Below are 25,070 nucleotides of genomic sequence, written 5' to 3' on the forward strand. Positions count from 1 at the left end.
AATAAAGCATATGTATGGACGGATAAGCCACGCTCTATAAGAGAGTTAGACTGTCTGAGCACTTACCTGAAAGCCTTCCGCCTCGGAGAGCAAAAAATAGAAACAACCGAACCAATGGGCCAATATTAATAGGATATGAATTAGATTAACAACGCGCCATAAATTTGGCCAAACTGTTCTACTCTCTACGATGTAATAAAATCTCACAGATCGATATACCTGCAAGAGGAGAATATAGTATATATGCAGATATTTTATGTTATTTATTGTTCTAGTCGGGCAGCTCAGAAGCTCACTTTAAAAAAGCGCGTAAAACGCAGTAGCGGATGCGTGCCCATCTTCAACTGTAGCAGATCCAGGGGTATCAGCGCAATCATATCGAAGATGAACTCACGCGAGTGCACATAGTGGCAGGCCAGCTTCCTGTCATCATATACCTAAGCGGAAGGAGGACAAACAATATATATAATATGCAAATATATATATACTATATGGTAAACGATTCTATTCATATGCACTGCACTCACCATTAGGCCCTGCTCCAGATAGCCAGTACGTAATTGAACTATTATATCTAAGATAAATACAACATCTGTCAGTGAATCGCAGATGAGCCAGAAGGTAGGCACAGATTGCTGTCAGAATGTAAAAATAAATTGCAGCACAAATTAGTTGAGATTTTAGCAATTAGTTAGAATAACTTGGGCCAAGGACAATTTCAGTTATTTCAGCAATGCATTTTCACAATTGCAAATGCACACGAAAGTCACTAAGCCCCTTTCCCCCGTCGGCCACCGCCGCCGATGGCAGGCTGACAAAAATAAAGAGCGAGCGACCTCATGACAGCCAGAACCAGAACGGAGGCAACAACAACAACAACTACTACAACAACAAGAATAGACCCTGTCACACATTACGGCCTAAAGGTCAACCACGACGATGCCTCTACCCGTCGCACCGCCGAATATGTGCTCTCCACATTGTTTTGGCAACCCTTAGCTGACTTTAATCTGATGACAAACACCCAGCCAACTGGGCCGTGAGCAAACATTTGCACAGGTCCCCAAAAAACTAAGAGCCCACTAACTAACCAAAGAGCCGAGACCAGCACCGGCCGCTCTTGAGCCGTCTGCGTGTCTTTTAATTGAGTCATTACGAAACGCCAGCCACAAAAAAAAATAACACACACACAGAGAAGAGCAGAAAATAATAAAAATACAGAAAAGAAAGAAAGAAAGCATGCCAAAAAAAAGGTTCTTGTTATGACAAGCTGCAAATACCCTATAGAAAATATTGGTGATAGATAGAGAGTAAACCAATTATAATAAAATTTATAATTTGGCAAGGCCTGTGATATAGATACAAACAAAATTGGAAAATTATATTTGCTCTCAATTGAATAAATTTGGTCGTTATATTCCTTAAAAAAATAAAATAAAATAAAATAGAATAAAATTTAAAAAAATAAAAATAAATAAATAAAAATAAAATATAAGCGATAAATAAAGAGTCAACCAATTATAATACAATTTTTAATTAAGCAAGACCTATGATATAGATATAAAAAAATTGGAATATTATATATTTTTACTCAATTAATTAACTTTTTTTATTATATTGAAAAAAAAAAAATAAAAAATTAATTAAAGTAATAAAAATAAAAATAAAATAAAATATAAGCGATAAATAGGGAGTAAACCAATTATAATACAATTTTTAATTAAGCAAGGCCTGTGATAAAGATACAAACAAAATTGAATAAATTTGTTTGTTATATTCCTAAACAAATAAAATAAAATAGAATAAAATAAAAAAAAAAATTAATGAAAATAAAATATACGCGATAAATAAAGAGTAAACCAATTATAATAATACAATTTTTAATTTGGCAAGATCTATTATATAGATATGCAACAAATTGGAATATTATATATTTTTTTATTGAATAAATTTGTTTGTCATATTAAAAGAAAAATAAAAAAAATAAATTAAAATAAAATGTAAGCGATAAATAGACAGTAAACCAATTATAATAAAATTTTTAATAGGGTTGCTCTATGATATAGTAATAAAAATTGAATAACTTTTTTTATTATATTAAAAAAAAAAATAGAATAAAATAAAATAAAATAAAAAAATTAATAAAAGTAATAAAAATAATAAAATAAAAAAAATATAAGCGATAAATAGAGAGTGAACCATTTATAATAAAATTTGTTATATATGATAAAGATATAAAAAGAATAAAGAAAAAATATAATTTCTATCAATTGAATAAATTTGTTCGTTATATTAAAAAAAATTAAATAAATAAAATAAAATACTGCAAAGACATTCCAATCCTGTTATAACGACTCCATTTATAGCATCCGTACGGCTATTGCGATAATTTTTTTTGGTCTGGTCCCCAGACAAACTTATATGAGCAGACTTATTCGATAAAATCGTCTTCCGGTTATAGCGACAGACCCTTGAATTGCATATGTACATCAATTTTTATGCATCATAGCTTATGTAGTTTCCAGTATTTCCTACGATTATTTCATAAATATCATGATGTAAATATCAATTAGAGTTTATATAGAAAGAATTTCTCGCTCTGCCATAAACTCTCCCATATATGGAGCTGTGCCTAAGTAACTTCCTTGCTGATAAACTCCATGTTATTGCCATCCTTAAACGAATTCCATTCCGACCAAGCACATCGACCTTTTTATGGATAGAGTAAAACACATTTACTTCATGTATCGCAAGCCGCACACAATCGGCGTCGTCCACGTTGACTGGATGAGTTATAAAAATCTTGCGTGGCTTTACATTTGGGCAAACCTAAAGACTAATCAGCATCCCTCATGCCGTTGCGTTGCCCTGACAAGAATGTTTTCTTTATTCTTTTCCGTCTTTTTTCTGTAGCTGTAGCCATATTACCTTGGCTTGCCTCGCCTTCAGCTAGTTAAGTTATTAAGCCCACTTTTAAAAGGACCCCAGCAAGAATTCAAGGACTCGTGGGAGTTGCCTTTTCTCGTTCTCGTCTTTTACTGAAATACCTAATAAACTTCATTGTTTGAGGAAATTTTATGGCCGTCGGGCATTATTATTAAGCAGCAAGTCAACTCATCTTACAGAACTTGAAGCATTATGACAAAAGGTGTTCTCTTTCCTCAATGGGGCGACGGAGAGGCGGCGGCAAAAGGGGCACAAAAAAAAAGGTGAAGGGCGGAGGACAACACAAAAGGTTTGACATTAATGGTCCGGTCGCGTAACATTCACTGACTTACCTGCAGTTCAGGAAAGCTCTGCCTCACAATTAGGGTCCATAGATTATAGAGAACACATATTGTTAACATCATTAACCAATAGAAGTAAAAATTTTCATCTGGATTAACAACGGAGCGTCGTTTCTGCAGATAACGTCGTCGACGCTTCACCGTTTTGTCGACGTCACCAGAGGCACTTTCTGAACCCGTGTCTTCAACAGTTTCCTGTGAATGGCAATTGCAGGGCATGAATCAACGTCGCGTCGAGTCGAATCGAATCTCTTCTTTGAAATAGCTCACCTGTGTTTCGGGTATCTGTCTAGTTGAGAAACGCTTCAGGAATGAGTCTTCGCGCTTGAGCGGTGGTTTCTTCTGTATGGCCGATGAGATTTGTACGGTGGTGCGGAGTTTCATCCAGCGCTGATTTGAGCGTGTCCTGTACGAGGATATGCCACAAAAGACACACGTTCAAGGATCACAAGTCATCGATAAAGCGAACAACTCTGCTCTAACTAAACTACAACTAATTGCTACAGCTGGTTTCAAACTGAAAAGATCAAGCAACTACGGGAGCTGAACGGGAGCAGGAAATGGGGCGTAGTTCAAGACCGGTTAGATCGGTTAGTGAAAAGAAACTGGTACAGAGAGTAAGAAGGTAAGAGAGTAAGTCAGGTTCATAGGTAGATTAGTCAAATGCAACAGAGCTGATCAATGCAAAGCGTGCGATTTACGTTAGATTGGGTTTTGGCTTTTGCTAGGACTACGTACAGTGCATGGGGGACTCTACAAGTGGGGTGCACTAGTCTATTTGCAATTAGCTCGTAACTTACGCAACACGAACACACACTTACGCTATGCGTGGTGGGAGCAATAAACATTCATTAAACGTTACGTAACGTAATGTGAACGCACTCAAAACATGGCACGTAACGATATGGCAACGCTACCATCTAACGGGCAATGGTAAACGGTAAACGGTAAACGGTTAACGGTTAACAGACACACACACACACATAGAAAAGCACGCAGTAAAACAGATGTTGAGTGGTCAGGTGCTTGGAAGAGAGGGGTAAAGGGTTAGAGGGGTAGAGGGGTAGAGGGATAGAGGGGTAGAGGTTGGGCTGAACTGGACTGGGCAGGAGACGTCCTGACGGAGACAACTGACAGCTGACTGGGCAGCAAGGAAGGCGACAAGGATGGAAGGAGCTCTGGAATGGCCTGGCATGGCCAGAAAGGAAGTACCGTCAAATGGGTGGAACAAGGCAGCCAGCCGTATACAGTTGCGTCTCCGTCTCCGGCTTCCTTGGCGTCTCCCATCTACGTTTTAACGCTCTAACGGCAATCAGGCATGCAAAAATGGCAAAGTATTTATTTTGATGTTCATCTGCTTCCTCGGTAGTAAGAGTATGAGTAGTAGTAGCAATAGTAGTATAAATAGTAGTAGTAGTAGTAGTAGTAGTAATAGTAGTAGCATACATAGATCTTGTGCAAGCTGAAAGCATTTGCATGGCAAGCTTCATAAACATATTCGCCGTCATGCAGTGGAAACAATTGAGAAATGAGAGTGTATAAAAAGAAAGGGAGCAAAATGAAAAACAAGCGGGCGGAAAATTAAATTCCACAACAGTTGCAAAAAGGAAGCAGACCCAAGTTCGGTTACAACTGCAATTTTGCCAATTTTGTAGTTTCAATTTGAGTTTTATTTCATTTCATTTTTCTTTTTATTTTTCTGCTTCTTTTTTTTTTTGGCATAGAAAACAATTTCCATAAAATCGGGAATTGGGGTTTGAGAGCTTATTTTTTGTTTTATTTTTTTTTTTTTCTTTTGTTTTGTTGAGGATTTTTTCAGAACCAGACAGACAAATGCTAAAAGCTCTGTCAAACAACTAAAACAAATAATAATATTGGTGGAGCAAAAGAAAAATGCAAAGCCGAAAAGAAATCAGTGTAAGAGCTAAGAGTGCAATAGTCGCAGCATGAACGACTATCAAATACCCAGTAACCAGTGGAAATTGTGCTCAATTTGATCATTTTCTGTGTAATATTGGAGTATGAGGCAGAGGAGTTGAAGGTAGAGCTTTAAGATTTACAATAGTAGAATGAAATTTATTTTTATACTTTATTTCTTAGACTTTAAATAGAGTAGAGGAGAGTAGAATAGAGATTTGGAAGTGGAAGTAGATATTCATTGAGCTTCCCTTTAGTTAATTATCTTGCAGTCTTAGGAATCAGACGACCCCATTGATAACTCCATAAGTAGTCAAGTTGCTCTTTTTTTTTTTTTTGTCTCTTTCACTGGCTACAGGGCATGCGAGTGCGACTACAACACGACTACAAGTGCAATTGGAATGCTGGGAATTTGGAGCTGGCATTTGGAATACTTTTGGGGAACTGGAATCGGAATTGGATAGGCATTTGAAGTATTTCCGCTTAATGTTGTTCTTGTTGTTGGGGGTTCATTTTTGATTTTTGATTTGATTTTTTTTTTTTGGTATTTGTTGTTGCTCGAATCGGTAGTGGCCATGATAGGTCTATGTCGAAATTGCCTGGCTACGAGAATGAGTAACGGCATTATATACATACAATATGTACAAACGATATGTGTTTTAATATACAAGTATTTGTTTCAGTATTGATGTAGTATTTTATTCGGTATTTTTATAATGCTTATTTATGTACAAATGCCAAATTTTTTATTAGCAGAGACACCAATTGCACACATACAAAGCGAATTTTTATAGCATTTACACACACACACACACACACACACACACGCACAATTAAATTAGTTTTTTTTTTTTTTTTGTATTAATTGGTTTTTTTTTTTTTCGTATATACAAACTACAATTTTATTTTTTATTTACTTGGTAAAATAGTTTGCATTATATTTCGCATTTGGTATTTTAATAAAAGTTTTTTTTTGGTGCTATTTACAGCGTTGGTTTTTAGTACTTTCGATGCTACCTAAAATATTACGCATACGTCATGTGGTTCATAAGCAGAAAGCAGCTTGCAATGCGGCTAGCTAAGAGTAAGAGAAACCAAACCAAACAAGAAACAAACAAAACAAAACAAAAGAAAAAAAAGAAAGAAAAACAAGAGCTAGGCGTGGCATGTTCTTTATACACGTGTCTCTATGTGTGTGTGAGTGTGTGTGTGTGTGAGTGTCTGCCAAATTCTTGGATGGTTGCATTAAGAAGCATTTGGCAAATGGCAACTACTCGTTTATTTGTGAACTATTGGATTACCAAAAGTGAATGTGTGTGTGTGTATGGGTGTGTGGGTGTGGATGTGATTTGGGTTCGGCTCGCTTCTTAGCCCACCAAGAAGAAAACGAAAACAATGAAAAGAAATGGCAAATTCAAGTGTTGTTGTAGTTGTTGTTGTTGTTGTTGTTTGAAACTGTTGTCGTTTGCCTTGCTGTGGCCCAAACGCAATTGAAAAAGTAAGCGCTTCGCATGCCAATTAGATGCATCTCAGTCATCATCAATCACGATCAATTATTATTATCGTCATTCGCAATATCAATACTATCAAATATGTTTATTATTATCACTATCCAAAATCAATTTTTGCAACATAATCAAAAAGCGTTAGCTAAATTTTTATCGCTAGAGTTGTATGTGTAATGTGTGTGTATATATGTGTGTGTGTGCGTGTATCATGTTGTAGTAGTTGTTGTTGTTGTTGTGCAGAGCGTGAGAGTTAACCAAAAGTTGGTAACAAACGCAAAGGACTTACCAATCGGAATCTGGATCTGAAGCTCCATCTCCGATACGCGATTTCCTAAACGAATTGCGAAATTTTTGTTTTTGGTTTCAATTTCGATTATTTTTGTTTGTTTTTTTTTTTCGATTCGATTGTTGTTGTTATTTTATTGATTGATCGATTGATTGTTTAAAGACGTAATAAGTAAATTTTGTATGTAATATGTAGAATGTTCAGATGATAGCAAGAGAGAGAAAGAGAGAGAGAGAGAGAGAAATAGATAGTTTTGGACAGAGCTTAAAATAGATAGCACACAATCGATTGCAGTCAGGTGTCAAGGACGTAACGTGATCAAGCTACTTATGACCTTTTACAACACTGCAAAGTGCTTTCGACTTACAGATACAGAGCGAGATAGCGCGACAAACAATTCGCAGCTTCAGTCTGTTCATACCCACATTAACATTTGCGCAGTCGAGTAGAACAAACCAAAAAATTCAAACGAGAATATTAATAATAATATACAAGTGTCGTTCTCCAACACTGGCACTTAGCTGATCCACTTCCACTGCATTTCTACTTCTCATGCGAACGATCAGCCAAAGTTCATCAACTTAAAGTTCCAGACCTGGGGGAGTGAAGGCATAAAACCCATTTTCCCTTTACACTCTCATAGCGTTCATTAACTAGAAACGTAAGCTTGTTGGCCCTAATGAACGAGTTAACTTTTGCTTTTTCCGACACAAACTTTGGCATTTAAATATCTTCATCATTTTTACTATTCACATAAAGTCCAGCAGCTATAAGCCATTAAGCCCAATGCCCAAAATGAGTCGCTCAGGCGGCTTATTTTGAAATAATACTATAAAATATAAATAACATATTAATTATATATTACTTGACTAGGCTTGGGCCAGGCTCAGCCATTGTAGTTCGAAATTTTCGAGTGTTTACTGTAGCATGCATAGAGCTAAGCATTTTATTTATGTTCCAATAGCTTGGAGCTCTACGTATTAATTAATGAATATTTTTCACTGCGCACTGAAGCTGTCTCCCAACATTTGCGCAGGGTACATCCAGTGCGTTACGGCGGAATTTCTTTTGCTTGCCTCTGTTGACTTTTCGTTCGTTTTATTGCAACATGACTCTTGGGAGCATTTTCACGCATTTGCTTTCACTATTGTTATAGCGAGCAGAGCGTCCAATAGATAGAGGAAGAGAGAGCGAGAGAGAGAGGGTGAGAGAGAGCGAGATAGTGTAGCAGGCAATTCATTTAACGGTCAGCTCGTTGACTTGGCTTTGGCCTGTTCTTATTTTGTGCTTCGAGTTGTTTTTTTTTTTGGTTTCTGGTTCTGGCTCACATGCGGGCTGCGTGCCATCAAGCGTAAAAAAGGCTTGCTGTACGATAAGATTACGCATACCCACACTAATACACACGCACACACACACACAGACACACACACTTACGCACGCACACGCACATGGAGCTGGACTTTCGATTTATAATAAATTGAAATGGAGCTTGTTAGTTTTTGCCAGGCCCTGCACACACACACACACACACACACACACACGCGCAAAATACCTAATGCTAAAGGCTAAAGTTTTAAGCTTTGTGGCTGCTCCACCTATTAAATGCCACGTTTTATTGCACCACAAATCATCAACACACACACACATACACACAGTCAGAGCGAGAGAGAGAGATAGATAGATGTTGCTTAATGGCCGCCTGATGTCGGCTTTGGACTGTTGGCCGTTTGTTTGGCCTGCCTGTTGCCTCAGCTCCAGGCGATTTCAATTAACGCTTTCGGCCGCTCGCTCAGCGGCTTGCACCACATGTGAGCACCACTCGCCGCCACTTTGCCACTGTCACGGCATGACATGGCCAAAAAGCGAATTTGGCCAAAGGAATATGTTGAGGCACGCTCTGCCGCTTCGCTTCTCGCCTACACGATGTATATATGTGTGTGTGTGTGTGTGTGTGTTACTCTTTTGGAGTTCCTTCGGCCACTTGACCCAGCCACATGGCTTCCAACTGGCCAGTCATTCTGGCCACCAGCGTGCCCAGCCGTGCCCATATTAATTGGCCCAGGCATCCAGCGAACAACAGCCAGACAAATGAGCAGCATGCTTGCCATTTATTGTCTCGGCTGAGCCCGATTTCCACTGTCTTAAAGCAAAGACGCTAACGCAACACCGCCACAAAATGTCCAGCAAATATCGAGAGTCGGCATCAGATTTGATTGCAGGCCCTATCTAGTACCCGATGCGGGTTAATCTAGTACCAAGACGCACTGGATTAGACCTGAAGTAGAGCAGTTAGGATAACAAATGAGTGTACTGTAGGCGGAAGTGCCTGACGTGGAGATACCCTGACCCTACCCTGACTGTGTTGTCATCCCTATCATTCTTCACGTCTTCATAAACAACTGGAATGGACATAGGCCTTTGAAAGTCTTATTTCTGCCGTACTGGGCATATATATTATAATAGTTCAACCACATTTATTCTAGATGGAATTTCTACTCGAATTTTGAGCTACGACTGCTGGAAAATTATCCAAAAAGAAGAAGAAAATTTTATAAGAAACTCTATTCTCATCATAACGCTCAACAAAGGTAATTTAAAAACTGCAGCCTACTGAAAAATCATATAAAATTATCGATCATTATCAATGAGTTATCGAAATATCATGATAGGCTTGAACTACACATAGTATACAAAAAAACGTTATTTCCACCTTCTCTATCTTCTGCATATGGATGTAAAGATAAACACAATAATTCACCTGCTTGCTGTACTCAAGAATCTATTGGTATATGGGCTCTACTACGCCTCTCAAATATCATAAAACATAAACACGAAAGCTAGCAGAAAACTCTTGAAATAAAATTTTAAAAATGTTGAAAAATAAATTAAAAAAAAAAAAACAAAATCATTACACCCATTTATTTCCCATTGATGTATTCAGGGCATAAAAAGACGAGACACTTTCAAGATTGCAATGAATTTCTATGAAAATTTCGCGTCATTCAGAATCATTTTTGGTTTCACTTTTCCTGCCAACTTTAAAGCAATTCAATGATTAAAACTTAAATATCAATATACAAACAATGTCAAACAGTAAATTCACAAACTTTTACTCGGCAATGTAAATCAGGAAAAGTTTCTCAAATTGATGCCTTGAATCGAGCTAAATGAGATGAATGCGTCCATGGAATGAAAATCGTTTGTTGCCTGCCTTCCACAAAGTTTGCCAGGTGCGTGAAGGGAAGAGCAGCAAAAATTGGACTGGTGACTCGGCTAGACAGCACGCCTTACTGTTTGATTTGTTTAGTTAGGAACTGAAAATGGAAAAAACGAAAAAGAAGTAGAAGAGGAAGAGGACGAGGGCGAAAGAAGCAGCACGCGAAAATCTTTGTTTCGAGCTCGGCATCACGCCTGGCCTCGCCTAGCTTCGCCTGGCTTTGTCGCCGCCCGTTTCAGCTAGTTTTCTTTGCATATTAGTTTGGTTCGTGCGCAGCTCTTAAAGTTCACTGTGGCTCCGAGTTATTTCATGATTTACTACATAAGAAATTGCAGCGTGCCTTACCGCGGACTTTAGCCTGCTTATTGCATGGCTTTTACTTTGCTTTCAACGAGCATTTTTACCTAACATTTTCTCACTTCATTTACTTTTGGCTTTGCTTGGTTTTATATTTAAATTTAAATTTCTCGTATTAAGATGAAAGAAAAAACATTTTGGCTCGCTTTGCATAACTGTTGACGGGCCAAAGCGAGTTATTTCTATATATAGGAGAGCCATTCAAACAGGTGGCGCCACCTGTTGTGAGTTAATTTGTGCCCGTTTAACATTTATGTAAATATGACAGTTCGATGCAGCTGACAGGCAATAGATGGCGCTTGGCTGCAGCTGATCAACATCTCTCGCTCTCTCTCTCTCTCTCACTCTTACTCTCTTGTGCATGCCACTTGACACAAATGACGCCTATGCAACAAATGTCAAATGGCTGCCTCTGTCTCTCTCTCTGTGTGTGTGTGTGTGTGTGCGTGTATAAGTGGCAGCTCAAGTGGCACTGAATTAAAGCACAATCGCACTGCGGCAATCAGATCGAACACTGAATTTCGATTGTGACTGTCTGAAGACACTTGTAAATGCACGGCAAGAGATGCACGAGAGAGAAAGGGAGAGAGAGAGAGAGGGCGAGATTGAGAGACTAGGGCATGCATATGCATGTGGCCTCACAGTTCTTTTGGCAGCGAGCAAAGTTCATACAAGGGCGGGGAATATGCTGCAAACATATCTGGGTCATTTGACAATTTCACAGTTAAACTGTGTGTGTGTGTGTGTGTTTGTGGGGTCTGGTAGTTTCTACATAAATTTGCAATTTTCTAAATTCAAATTCTTTGTAAGTTGTCATTCAGAAGGCAATTTCTCATTTGGCATGCACAATGCTAAAGTATTGTAGCATATGCATAGGCGCAGCCTAGCGCTGAGCGAGCGCTGCCATGTGTATGTGTGTGTGGGTGTGTATTTGTGTCAAAAGTTCGCCTACAATGCAAGCAAGGCAGCTTAAACATATTGATTCTCCCGCTCTCGTCCACCCCATCTCTACACACACACACACACACACACACACACACACACTCAAAAGGCACTTTAACTTTTGCTGTTTGCTAAGATTTTTTCATTTCATTTTTGTTTTTTGGTCAAAGTTGTCTGTGCGTGTGTGTGTGTGTGTGTGTGTGTGTGTAGTTGCACTTTGCCCTCAGCTTGATAAACTTTTTGCCAAAAACTAGCACAAAGCCCAAGTGGATAAAACGTAATATGCGCGGCAAGTGGGGCTAAGTAGTCGCAATGAAGACAGCGACAGCTACATGTAAACAATGCCAATGCCAGAGAGCCCCCTGTGCGAACACCCTGTGGCGTTAAGCAGAGCCTAGCAGGCGAGTGAGCGACTCAATGAGAGGTGCGAATCTCTTCAAGAGAGAAGAATCTCTTCGGAGAGCAGTTTGAAAAATAGTTTTTTGTGCACCCTGTGTGGACAAGCGGCACACCCTGTGTACAACTAGTTTTTAGTTTGAGCATAAATCAATTGTCAAGAGCGAAAACTCTCGTTACTGTCCAAACAACTTGGACAACGAATGGTCGAGCGACAGAGAGCCATTAAGACCCACCTAAGAGCATGAGAAAAGGAAAGCGAATGCCCTAAGTGAGTCTTATGGAATACTTAACATCCATTTTGAACCACCTCCCAGAGCCAAGTGGAGTCTCGGATTGGGCAGCAAATGAGTCTTAAAACTACATTTTAGAATAGTTATAGCGGCAAGAAGAAACCAGAAAAACATAGGAAAGAACGAGTTGAATGAGCCATGTATAAGAGTAGTATAAGAGTATAAGAGAATATACGTACATCAGCTGGCGATGTAGAGAGTGGTCGGACTAGCTTATAAGCGAGAGAGACAGAGAGAGACAGAGAGAGATTGTATATTTATGAGTGGTATGAAGAGGGGAGTAGAAGAATGAGAGCAAAACAAATAGAAAGGGAGAGACAGAGAAGGAGAGAGTAAGATAGAGGAACACTGTATGGCATACGATTAATACAACAACTGTTAGACACGGTCAAAATTTGCTATAATTATGTGTGAGCATACAGAAGAGCTTATATATCTGTAACACTTACACACACACACATATATATATAATGTATATATATATTTAAATATATATATATATATATATAAAGGGTATTCCACTAGGTTAGCATAATGAGCGAGAGCGAGATGGAGGAGAAACGAGTTAGTGTGAATGTGACGGAAATAGACAGAGATAGGGATAGTTGTACACATAGACTACAAAACTGATTTGCATTTCGCTAACGGGTTAGTAGACAGAGCTAAAGAGAGACAGAGACAGAGACAGAGACAGAGAGAGAGAGAGAGTGAGACACACCAAGACTGAGAGAGAGAGAGCATGTGAGTGAGTTTTGGTTACTTCTTGAGCATATCACGGATTGTTGGATTGGATTGCGGTACGGTTTGGTATTTGGGAGATTTGAGAGGTATTTTTGTTTTGTATTATTATTATTATTATTATTATTATACATACACTCACACATACAGACAGACAGGCGTACACACGTACGGACACACATACACACACAAAATGCAAGGCAGTAGTAGTAGTAGTAGTAGTAGTAGTAGTACATAACGTTAGATAGTTGCTTGATTAGTTAGATTAGTTAGAGTTTAGCTTAGTTAGTTGGGTTCTTGTACTGTATGTAAAAGCTGTAAAAGCACCGTTCCTCTTAATGCGCCGCAATGAGCAATAATAGGCCATAACGGCCCGCAGGCTCTTCCATTTGGTTGTCTGGTTGCTGGCATTGCTGTCGTTCTTGTTGTGGTTGTTGCTGCCGTTGCTGTTGCTGTTGCTGCTGTGATTGCTGCTGTGATTGCTGCTGTGATTGCTAACCAGCTCCTCGGGATGCTCGCTGATGAACGATGAGAGCGTCTTCACCTGCGTCCGGCTGCCCCCAGCCGCGCCCTGCCCGCCCAGCCCGGCCATGGCCAGCGAGTAGCAGCTGCCATCAGAGGATGGACTATTCAGATGCAATCGCACCTGCCGACGCTGGCGAGCATGTTGTCCTTGTCTATGATGCAACGAGTCCGTGTGCTGCTGCTGCTGCTGTTGCTGCTGCTGCTGCTGCTCTGATGTTAATATAAGTCTATCCCTCTCTGTGTACATTCTTAAACTATTTGTGCAACGGCAATTGCTCTGCGCACTGGTCAGCGATGAATTGGCCGATCTTCCAATGGGTAAAATTTTAGGTTATATACCAACAGAATATGTATACGCACAAATTATCAAACTACATATACGTCTCTAGATACTCGCATATAGTACAATGCAATGTATATACCCTTGCAGTCTGAGCTTTTCCTCCAGGACTAGGGCTGCTAAGATCAGGCAGGAATCATGCGCTACTACTTGGGTCTATGTGAGAATCAAAATCAAGAGTAAAGTCAGCATTTACAACTCCTGCTGTCCGTCCGTCTGTCTGTCTGTCTGGCTGTCATTCTGCTACAGACTCGAGCTATTATCTTAATTCATATAATACATTAGTCAATGCAGAACTTTTTCATAACATTTTTCTTCCACTTTATATACACTACACAGTTTTGTATCTATTCACAGTATATCAGAAATATATGTATATACAAAATATATATATATATATCATTGGGTAAGACAATAATACAAGTTTTTCACAATTACATTCGCATGGGACTCAAACGGACGATACTTAAATACATCAACTCATTTATGCTATATGGATATATGTAGTTGTCTCTATATAGATCATTGTCAGTCTGCAAGGGTAGGCATGCTTCGGTGTGCCGAATCGATGGTCTTTGCATTCAGTTTTGCTGTACAGGTGTGGTTGGGGATTAGTGTGCATGCGAGTTCACGTATTCACGTATATCGCTGCAATAACAACGCCCCCGATTTCCAAATACATTTCCAATACCAGGCAATAACCCAAAACTGTGCATCACACACACACACACACACACACACACATATATGAACAAGTGGCTTACAAGTTTTGGCCAACAGCCATGACATAATTCACTTAACTAAAGCCCATTTGGATTGGCATTGGCACGGATTTGGTGCGGATACCACGTAAAGCTGCCCGCAATTGCCACCAAATGCCGGGCTCCGGGTCACAAGTAGCAAGGGCGACCCAGAGTTGTCAACCAACCAACTAATCGTAACTGGCAAATGGGTCTCCAGGGTTCCGAGGTTAATACATAAAATCACTAAACAAACTGAACAAAACTCTCGCCACACACACACACACACGCGCGCACACAGAGACACACTCGGTTCCAGCTAATTGCCTTTATTAGTTAATTTCCTTTATGTCAACTACAAATCAGAGAGCACTCTCGCCTCGTGTTGTAATATATATATGTATGTATATACAGTTAGTTGATTGTACCGTACAATGGGGCCATATGGGGCATCATTTTCGTGCTATTAACCTGGATTTTTATTGTTATAACCCCGGCAAACAGCAACTGCTCCTAGTCTGGCGTATAAGATCTTATATCTTAGGATGGTTTTATGCGAAAGACAGCGAATCGGAGAACTGAATTAAGGTTGGTCTGATCTCAAGTCGTGCCTGTTGAACTGACTTTTAACATTTTTCTTTTAATATCTAAGCTACATACATATATGTATATTGATATTATAATTGTATTATATATATAAGATTATATTATATATTATTTGATACTAATTAAAATTTAATAATATTATTACTTTATTACGAACATTTTGCTTTTAATATCTAGAATACATACATACATGTATATTGATATTATAATTATATTGTATATATAAGATTATATTATATATTATTTGCATTATATGATAATAAATAAAATTTAATAATATTATTACTTTATAACTATTATGACTAAATTCTTCAGCATAATTAGTATACAGTCAAGTTCCGATAATTCGAAATGTCAAACCTATAACTTTTTTTGTTATTTACACAGAAATTCAAATTATCGAGAATGATATTTTTTAATATCGATTTGGCGGAGTACAAATTATTAAGACACGACTGCAATAACTATTGGCTTCATTTATTTTAATGCATTATGTTAATTTTGATATTTTTTTATCATTATATTTATGTTAATTTTTATTATTCCTGTAAAATGTTTTTAATGGCGAATGCTCTCGAATTCAGCTACATTTCCTGCGAAATTCCCATTTTGCTTAACTGCGAATGGTGGACAAATGAATGGACTGACTGGGCACATATTGACGAGGAACCACATTTGGGGCGTATGTGTATTATAGAGGAAATATGCAACAGTAAAACTGCCTGAACAGGAGTCTTTGACTACGATGAAAAGATATTGCAGCTTAGTAAGAGCAAACACAAAAAATCTAAAGCAATTGGGAAATTGAAGGGATTCAATAATAATAATTTGAATCTCTGTTAATATTGTCTTTATCAATATGCATTGTGATTATTATTGTGTCTGGCTTTCAATAACTCATCTCTATATTATTTTTTATTATCATTGTCATGAATATTTAGCGGGCTGGAGATGAGCAAAGCTATTTCTAATTGATGTTGTTGCTATTCGTCATCTGTTCTCATTGCTGATATCATTATGAAAACTATTAGCAATATCATTATCATTATGAGCATCATTGTCATTATCATTGGGTGTCCTTTTAGTTTCATTTTACTTGATATTTTTAATCCAACGACGAAAAATACTATCATTATATTTATCATCTGTTATCATTGCCATCATGATTATGAAAATTATTATCAATAGCATCGTCATTATAATTAACTTTATTATTATGGTTATTAATTTACTTGATATTGTTCATCTGTTATTACATGATCATTATTATTGTTATCATGGCTGTCATCATTATGGAAACCATCATCAATATTGTTATCATCACGAGTAGTATTAGTAATATTTTTATTACTTTATCATTATCATTATGATTATCATTATTAGTATTATTTTTATTCTTTTCATTGACATTTTTAATTTGTTATCACTACTGGCATTAATATGAAAATTATTATCGATATCATTATCATTTTCAGTATTATTGTTATTATTTTATTGTTATTGTAATAATTGTTTCAAAATATTTAATATTTTATTAGTTAATTTACTATTCTACATACAATATTTTACATTGGGCCCCACATCCAGAGGTTATCCTTTGCCATAGTCCTTAAAGCCTTACTGCATACATGTGATTTCACTTGCAATTTTCTTTGCCTTGGATATTTAATATTTATTATATTATATATTAATATATATTATATATTATATTCATATTTTTTGTTGCCTTAAATATTTAATATTTATTATATTTTATATTTATATTTTTCACTGCCTTAAATATTTGATATTTATTACATTTTATATTTATATATTTCATTGCCTCAAGTATTTAATATTTATTACATTTTCTATTAATATTTTTCACTGCCTTGAGTATTTAATATTTATTATATTTTAAATTAATATTTTTCATTGCATTTAATATTTAATGTTTATTATATTTTATGTTTATATATTTTATTGACTTGAGTATTTAATATTTATTACATTTATATATTTTTTATTTATTTCATTGCCTCAAGTATTTAATATTTATTACTTTATCTATTTATATTTTTCACTGCCTTGAGTATTTAATATTTATTATATTTGATATTTATATACAATATTTCATTGTCTCAAGTATTTAATGTTTATTATTTATTTTATATTAATATTTGTTTACTGACTTGAGTATTTTATATTTATTGTATTTTATATTTGCCTAAAATATTTTATATTTATTATATTTTATATTTATATTTTTCACTGCCTTAAATATTTAATATATATTATATTATATATTTATATTTTTCATTGACTTCAGTATTCCATATTTATTATATTTTATATTTGTATATTTCATTGTCTCAAGTATTTAATATTTATTACAATTTCTATTAATATTTTTCACCGCCTTGAGTATTTAATATTTATTATATTTGATATATTGATTTTTGTCTAATTTGACTTTTGTTTGCCTTACGGCTTTGTTCAATTTGCCCGTTCGGCTTAGAGTAGGCCCCAACAGCGCCCCGAATCGTATCTTATTAGTGAATTGTCATTGATGTGTAAATAGTCTTATCTCTTATTAGCAGCCTATGCATGCATAAGCCTATTTATAGGCAGCCGGAGTTTGCTGCTACATCAACAGTTGCATTCATGTTTGAATGGCTTTGAAATATGGTTTCGTTTATCGAGTCCCATACAAATGAAATCCCATTAGACTTAATGAGAGAGAGCTAATGCCGCGCCAATTTATGGGGCGCCCATCATTGTTATTATGACTAGGAGCATTATAATTGTGCACTCGCCGTTGCTCGATGGCCTCGATTGACCTGTCGGGCTTAGCTCAATGCACTCACTTTCTTATCACACACACACACACACACACACAATCCGGCTAATGCAGTCACACTCTTAACTTGTTTAATTTGCCATTAGCAGTCCCAGCCCCGGCCCCGGCCCCAGACCAAACAGGCCAAAAAGCCCCAGAGCACAGGCAATGTGACAACAAAATGGCTGCTAATTGCTGTTGACTCAACCACTTGATAACAGATTCATTCACAGCTGATGGCCCCTTGATTCTGCTGACACGACCCGCCCGGCCCCACACACATATATATATATATATTTCATAATATTTATATATGTACAAAATAATTGTTTACGAGTTGAATGCGTGGCAAAAAAAAAATAAAATCAAAAATGGCGAGGGAAACTTAAAAAAAAAAAATCAAAAAGAAAATGTTTATGCATGTGTGTAAATAGTTGTACAAATGTGTATGTGTCGGTGTGTGTGTGTGTGTGTCAATATATCAATACGCGGCATCAACTGCGAGTATCAATACAAATGATAAATCAAAAGCAGCTGCGAAGCCCAACAAAGTATGCTACGATTTTATTGTTAGCTTTGTATTTTCGTTTGTGTTTTTTGTTTTTGCTTTCGCTTTTTACTGTTGGCAATCAATTATGCGCTTACTGTCTGAGTTTATGGAGAGTGTGTGTGTGTGTGTGTGTGTGTGTAAGTGTGAATGATTGTGTACACTGCCTGAATTTTACGTATATATATATGATCATGTGTGTCGAAGCGCAATTCAATTACATTTTCTTTTCTTTTTCCTTTCTTTTTTTTCTTTTTCTTGTTTTTTATCACACGCATTTTTCTTTGAGCATCTCGCCTCGAGCAGCGCGCGTAATACCCCTGATTTGATTTAAATCGGTAGGCAGCGCATAGGCTATGCTAGTTTGGGCCTATCAAAATGATGGGCAGCTGCTTGGCTTCATCTGCTCGAGCCGTATAGAGAGAGCAAGAAATCTGCTTAAAACTTAAACTTGTTATTTAAAATTTATTTTTTGTAACAGAAAATTAATAAAAAAATTTTTTTAAATTTTTTTGTTGTGGGTTAAAAGTTTTCTTCTGAATAACGAGGCAAAACTTTGATATGTTATATACATATACATATGTATATATGTATATATAAATTCATGTACATATGTATCTGTTGCTCTGGCAGCACAACTTTTAGCTGTTGCCTTTGCCAGGGTATCTCGAGTGCGGCATATTTAAGGTTTTTTTTTGTGTTTTTGCTTTTTGGCTCGGCTGCTTTCAATTTGTTATTGTTGTTGGCTGTCGTTGTTATTATTTGTGAAGCTTTTAACTTGTCACTTTACACGAGTAACAAACTGTACACATGTCTGAGTAGTGTGTGTGTGTGTGTTGGTGTGTGTGTGTGTGACTGTGAGTGACTGTGTGTGAGTGAGCGTGGCATTAACTTACCGCTGACTGGGACTCTTGCTATCCGATGAGTGCGCCGCACTGTTATTGTCATCATCGTTGGCCAATTTGGCAGCAGCTACTGCTGCCGCTGCTGCTGCGCTGCCGCTGCTCTTGTGGTGGCGCTTGTGATGCGAGCCATCCGCTGGGGCATTGCTGCTACCGCCACCGCCACCGCCACCGCCTCCGCCGCCGCCTCCTCCGCCAGAGCTGCTCGTGCCCGTGGGGCTGATGACGTCCGTGTCGCTATTGCAATCGAATCTGGCCATATCCTTTGCAAACTTGCCGCCATGCTCGTGCGTCTCCATCTGGGCGAAAAATAATTACAGCTAATTAAAATCGAGGCCGTGGATAATGCAAACAATTTGTCTTCAATTCACTTCCTCAAGGGCTCGTTTAGGCCGCTTCCAATGCGTTAACTATGCGCACATTAAATAATCATACCTTAGGCATCCCAGCCCAGTGAATGCCCAATCCCCAATCTGCAACCCCTGCTGCGACCCATGCCCATGCCCATGCCCATGGCCGTGCCTCGTTCTGACACTGGCGCATAATTAAAATTAAATTTTGATTACTCCAGGCACACACACAGGCGAAGGTATTAAAAACTTTTACATCAAATAACGAGCGGAGAATCGAGTTGAAAACAGACCGAAACGAAGCGACAAAGGGAAAACAAAGTGAAAAGCGTTGGCCCGGTGACCCTCGTGAGTCCGGTTAGCCAGGTGAGCCAGGTGAAAAGTCTCGAGTTGCCTGGAATTCTACTGCAGTGCCCGGTTGCCCATGGTTATAGCCAATCAAATGGCATTCGAAAACTTTGAGATTGCGTTGCAAAAATATATGAAAATACTTGTATATACAATAGATATAGATTGAAAGGGTGAGAGGGGGGAGGGGCAGAGAGGGAACAGTAGGGCTAATCATATTTTATTTGATTATTATTTAGTCCTCCTTTCACTTAACAATCTCCAATTGCCCAAGTGCCAAACGATGCGCACTAAAACTCGTTTAATTAGCTAAAAATGTTGCAGCAGAGCTCTACCGACTGCACAATACAATAGTTATGCTCACTACAATATATATATATGTATATAGTGATAGCTTATATGAGAGCAGCAGCTTCTATTGTCTCACTAGGTGTAGATATATATGGAATTGAAACCCTTTTCATATTGATATATTCTTGGACTATACAGTAGTATCCAATTATAGAGATTCCGCTTATAGCGTCCATACGGTCTGGTCCCTAAACAAAATTAGATGAGTAAACTTATATGATTATAGCGTCTTCTGTTTATAACGACGGTCTCTCGAATGTCGTTATAGCCGGCATCTACTGTCTATGTATTGGTACATACATTATCTTCTACACATCTATATTTTCTCAATTAAAATTCTCCAGTTCTCTAATGTTCGCTTTTCACTTTCGCCCAAAAGAACATAGGAATTTCATTGAAAAGATTAATCTTCCGTTAAATTTAATGGAGTCTTTAACTCTCTATATGCAGTCAATTCGTAACGAATTTATATGCAAATTATTAGGAATGAAAATAAGAAACGATTCAAGGAATACATCAAAATAAATATGATTCAAGCAACAGACAAGAGAATGCTTCAAAAATATCTCAAAATATTGAGCAAATAAGTTCTCCATGGAATTCCTTCAATGCGATCACATGAAAGAGATTCAACCCCGCATGTGCCTGTAGATTTACACTGATTTGGTAGTGCTAGATGAAGAGTCGAGTCCCATATGCTTATAGAAAAATATACATTTATATGATGCTCTTTAAAGTAGAGAAGAGTCGCATTCCATATGTTCTTTCTGAGAGAAGAGATACCAATTCCACATGTTCCTAAAGTAGAGTAGAGAAGTAGTAGGGTAGTACAGTAGTACAGTAGTAGTACAGTATTACAGTAGTACAGTAGTAGTACAGTAGTACAGTAGTATTACAGTAGTACAGTAGTAGTACAGTAGTAGTACAGTAGTAGTACAGTAGTAGTACAGTAGTAGTACAGTAGTAGTACAGTAGTAGTACAGTAGTAGTACAGTAGTAGTACAGTAGTAGTACAGTAGTAGTACAGTAGTAGTACAGTAGTAGTACAGTAGTAGTACAGTAGTAGTACAGTAGTAGTACAGTAGTAGTACAGTAGTAGTACAGTAGTAGTACAGTAGTAGTACAGTAGTAGTACAGTAGTAGTACAGTAGTAGTACAGTAGTAGTACAGTAGTACAGTAGAGTACCGTAGTAGTACAGGTACAGTAGTACAGTAGTAGTACAGTAGGTACAGTAGTAGTACAGTAGGTATACAGTTAGTAGTACAGTAGTAGTAGTACAGTAGGTAGTACAGTAGTAGTACAGTAGTAGTACAGTAGTAGTACAGTAGTAGTACAGTAGTAGTACAGTAGTAGTACAGTAGTATTACAGTAGTTACAGTAGTAACTAGTCTTACAGTAGTACAGTAGTAGTACAGTACAGTATATTACAGTAGTCCTTACAGTAGTATACAGTAGTATTACAGTAGTACAGTAGTATTACAGTAGTATTACAGTAGTACAGTAGTCTTACAGTAGTACAGTAGTAGTACAGTAGTATTACAGTAGTACAGTAGTAGTACAGTAGTATTACAGTAGTACAGTAGTAGTACAGTAGTACTATAGTAGTACAGTTAATGTAGTCAATTTAATAGAAATCTGAGCAATCAACTCTTGAGCACATTTCAATTTCATTTGTTCCTAAAAGAATACTTTGACATTCCATGAGGCACAAATTCACTTGCTACAAGGTCTAGAAGTCTCTGCTCCTTAATAGCACCCATAACAGACTCGGTTTGCTCCAGACAAGATCGTAATCTCCTAGGCTGTATTCACTGTAGCGTGTTTCAATTCAGCGAGTCCTCTCCTAATAGCTTTAATAACAGATTCCAGTTGTTCCCGACAAGATCGTAATCTCCCAGGCAACAGCACAGCATTCACTGCGAAAAGTTTCATTACAGTGAAATCTCGCTTAATGACAGCAATAACAGATTCCAGTTCCAGCCCATAGAGTTGTCAATGGCGAAAGTTTCCTTTCATTTGCCAATGTTCCTGCAACAGCTCTCGCTCCACGCAGAGCATTAGGAAACACATTTATCAAAACATTCCGCAAAACAATTTAATAAACTTTTCCTGCGGCGAGAGACCGAGAGGCGGAACTAGTTGTCTGCCTAATTGCCAAGCCGATGAAATGCAGCGACGATGTTCTACATGGTAAATTATAAATGGCGAAATTGTGATATTGTGAAACTGTGCGCTCTTTAATTGGGCGCCCAGCCGCATAACAATTCCAGCATGGGAATTGGTTTTCGGCCCGGCCAATTAGCTGGCAACGCAAATCTTCGCTCTGCGGCCTAAGCCCCGCTTGTGAGTGCCGCCCGGAGGCGGAGAAGGCGCGGCGCCAGCATGTTTCGGGACTGGGCAATTAAATATGCCGCAGAACTTGATTGAAATGCGTTGTGGCTTTTGGCTTTGGGGCAGCTGTAAAGTGTGCACAGCGTCGATTCCATAAATATTTATGGCCTCAAGTTTCGAGTGTTTAAAAACTAAAAGTCTCTGTCTCACTCTCTCACTGTCTCTCTCTCTCTCTCTCTCTCTCGCTTGATATTGATTTAATTATGCGAGGAGATGCTCAAAACTGTCATATACTACAGGGATTACGAGCAATATCCGTCAATATCCTGTATCATAAACCAGAAACGAAAAAAAAAAAAAACAGCAAACAAACAAAAAGTGAGAAACGAACTCGCATCATAGCCACATGGATGGCCTTGCTGCCTGTCAGCGATTCGTAAACATTTTTATTAAACGTAACCCCAATGCCCCAACAATGTAGCCTTCAATAGAAATCAATCAATATTAATGCTACGAATGGCAAATACCCTATCTAATGGCTGTAGAGAAACGAGCTGAGCACCAGAAAGATATGCCAGAGATGAGGAAAGTAGGAAAGCAAAAGTTTGCAGCAAATGAGGTTAGAAAGAGATGAGCCTAAGCTTCTTTGAACAAAGCGAACTGAGAGTAAGTAAGCAGAGAAAGCGAAAGCCAAAATAATGTGAGAAGCAGAAAATCGTGTCAAATGGACAACAAAGTTAATTACGCGACGACCACCAAAAAGAGATGGAAGCAACCTGGGCCGAGACAATTAAGAAGTTCACAGCGTTACTGGGAGAAAGAAGCCTTGAAAGCAGGAGAAATCTAAGACAACGGGCAAAAATTCAACAAAGTTGTTGAACCAGCAGCAAAGCTAAGCAACGTCAACAAAAGGCCAAGGCCAACAGAACTTTGCCTAGAAGTGCAAACAAAGTTTAGGCCTCACTTTCTCAAACTGAACTTGAGAGCTGGCTGAACTGCAGCAGGAGCAGGAGCAGGACAAGCATTCAAATTCTGATGAAACCAATAAACAATTTCTGTTTGTGTATATTTGCACATTTTTCGGGCAAATATTTAGCTCGCTAACCCAGTGGCAATCCGGCAAGCAGACGAAAGAGCTGCCAAGGCCCACATAAATCCCTAATACTGTCGAAAACTAGACGCGCAATCAGGCAACTCCTCTACTCCACACATACTCACACACACAATAGACCTATAGAGAGAGAGAGAGAGAGAGAGAGGGAGAGAGAGCAGCCACGCCTCGACCCCAGTCAGTCAATGACAGGCCCACAAAAAATGTACATTAAATAAAATTATGGACCACAAAAATTTGTATGCTTTCATTTTATATTATGGCACGCATCAATTGAGAGGAGAGACCAAAGAAAGGATGGGCATATGCGACGACCGTAAATTTATGTGACAGCCAAATTCTGATAATAATGAAGAGATTGAAAGAGAGAGAGACAGAGAGAGACTATATGGCAGACAGCTAGAAATCCAAAACCGTATCAAATTGTCAAAAACTTTTCATAGTATTTCACGAATTTGCATAGCAATAATTTGAGTTATACAATTTGAATGCTCTTGCATACAACAAGATATACCTTGGCAAATTTAATGGTAACACCAAAAAATAACCTGATAAAGTTCGATGGTGACAAGAGTCTAGTACTTGAAATACGTTGTTTTATAAATTTGAAGTCAAAGGCGGCATGATTTCGAAAATCTGTAAATTATAAAACCTTTATATTCAGCAAAATAGGTCAAAAAGTATTTCAAAAAAGCAATTTATCGATTATTCTCGATAAGAAATAAGATGTGTATTGAAGAAAAAAGATGATAAACTCGTGCTGAGAATTTTAAAGGCGGATACATATGCTAAATTTCAAGTCTCTAGTATTCTTTGTTTCGGGAATATGTGCGTTTATACGGACGAACGGGCAGACAGACGAACGGACAAGCGAACAGATGGACGGACGGACAGACGAACATATGAACAGGAAAAGCCGAAGGACAGACGGACAGACGAGCAGACGGACAGACGGACGAACGGGCGGACAAACGAACAGACGGACGGACAAACGAACAAATGAACGGACGGATGAATGGGCGGACAACCGAACATATGAACAGACGGACAGACGGCGGAAAGACGGATGGAGAGACGAATTGGTGGACAGACGAATAGATGAACAAACGGACGGACAAGCCAAAGGACAGATGAACAGATAGACGAACGGACGGACGGA

The 25,070-nt window shown here is 37.9% G+C and overlaps 1 protein-coding gene across 3 annotated transcripts in view; it reads right to left on the bottom strand.

Moving 5' to 3' along the window:
* The window catches only part of Cngl (Cyclic nucleotide-gated ion channel-like), a 72,185-nt gene that overhangs the window by 15,509 nt on the left and 31,606 nt on the right, over positions 1-25,070 (bottom strand). For 2 of the 3 annotated variants that reach the window (XM_089264556.1, XM_089264557.1), the window contains 7 exons: positions 19,414-19,718; positions 6,999-7,043; positions 3,558-3,693; positions 3,279-3,482; positions 528-635; positions 297-437; positions 67-219 (listed from right to left, as the gene is read on the bottom strand). In XM_089264556.1, coding sequence (XP_089120682.1) covers positions 67-219; positions 297-437; positions 528-635; positions 3,279-3,482; positions 3,558-3,693; positions 6,999-7,043; positions 19,414-19,718 — 1,092 coding nt within the window. Of the gene's footprint in view, positions 1-66; positions 220-296; positions 438-527; positions 636-3,278; positions 3,483-3,557; positions 3,694-6,998; positions 7,044-13,035; positions 13,775-19,413; positions 19,719-25,070 lie in introns of those variants that run through there. The other variant, XM_089264558.1, reaches the window with a different exon arrangement.

This window comes from Drosophila navojoa, chromosome X, assembly GCF_054131105.1.
Source record: "Drosophila navojoa isolate 15081-1374.11 chromosome X, UAZ_NAV_1.0, whole genome shotgun sequence".
NCBI classification, from domain to species: Eukaryota; Metazoa; Arthropoda; class Insecta; order Diptera; family Drosophilidae; genus Drosophila; species Drosophila navojoa.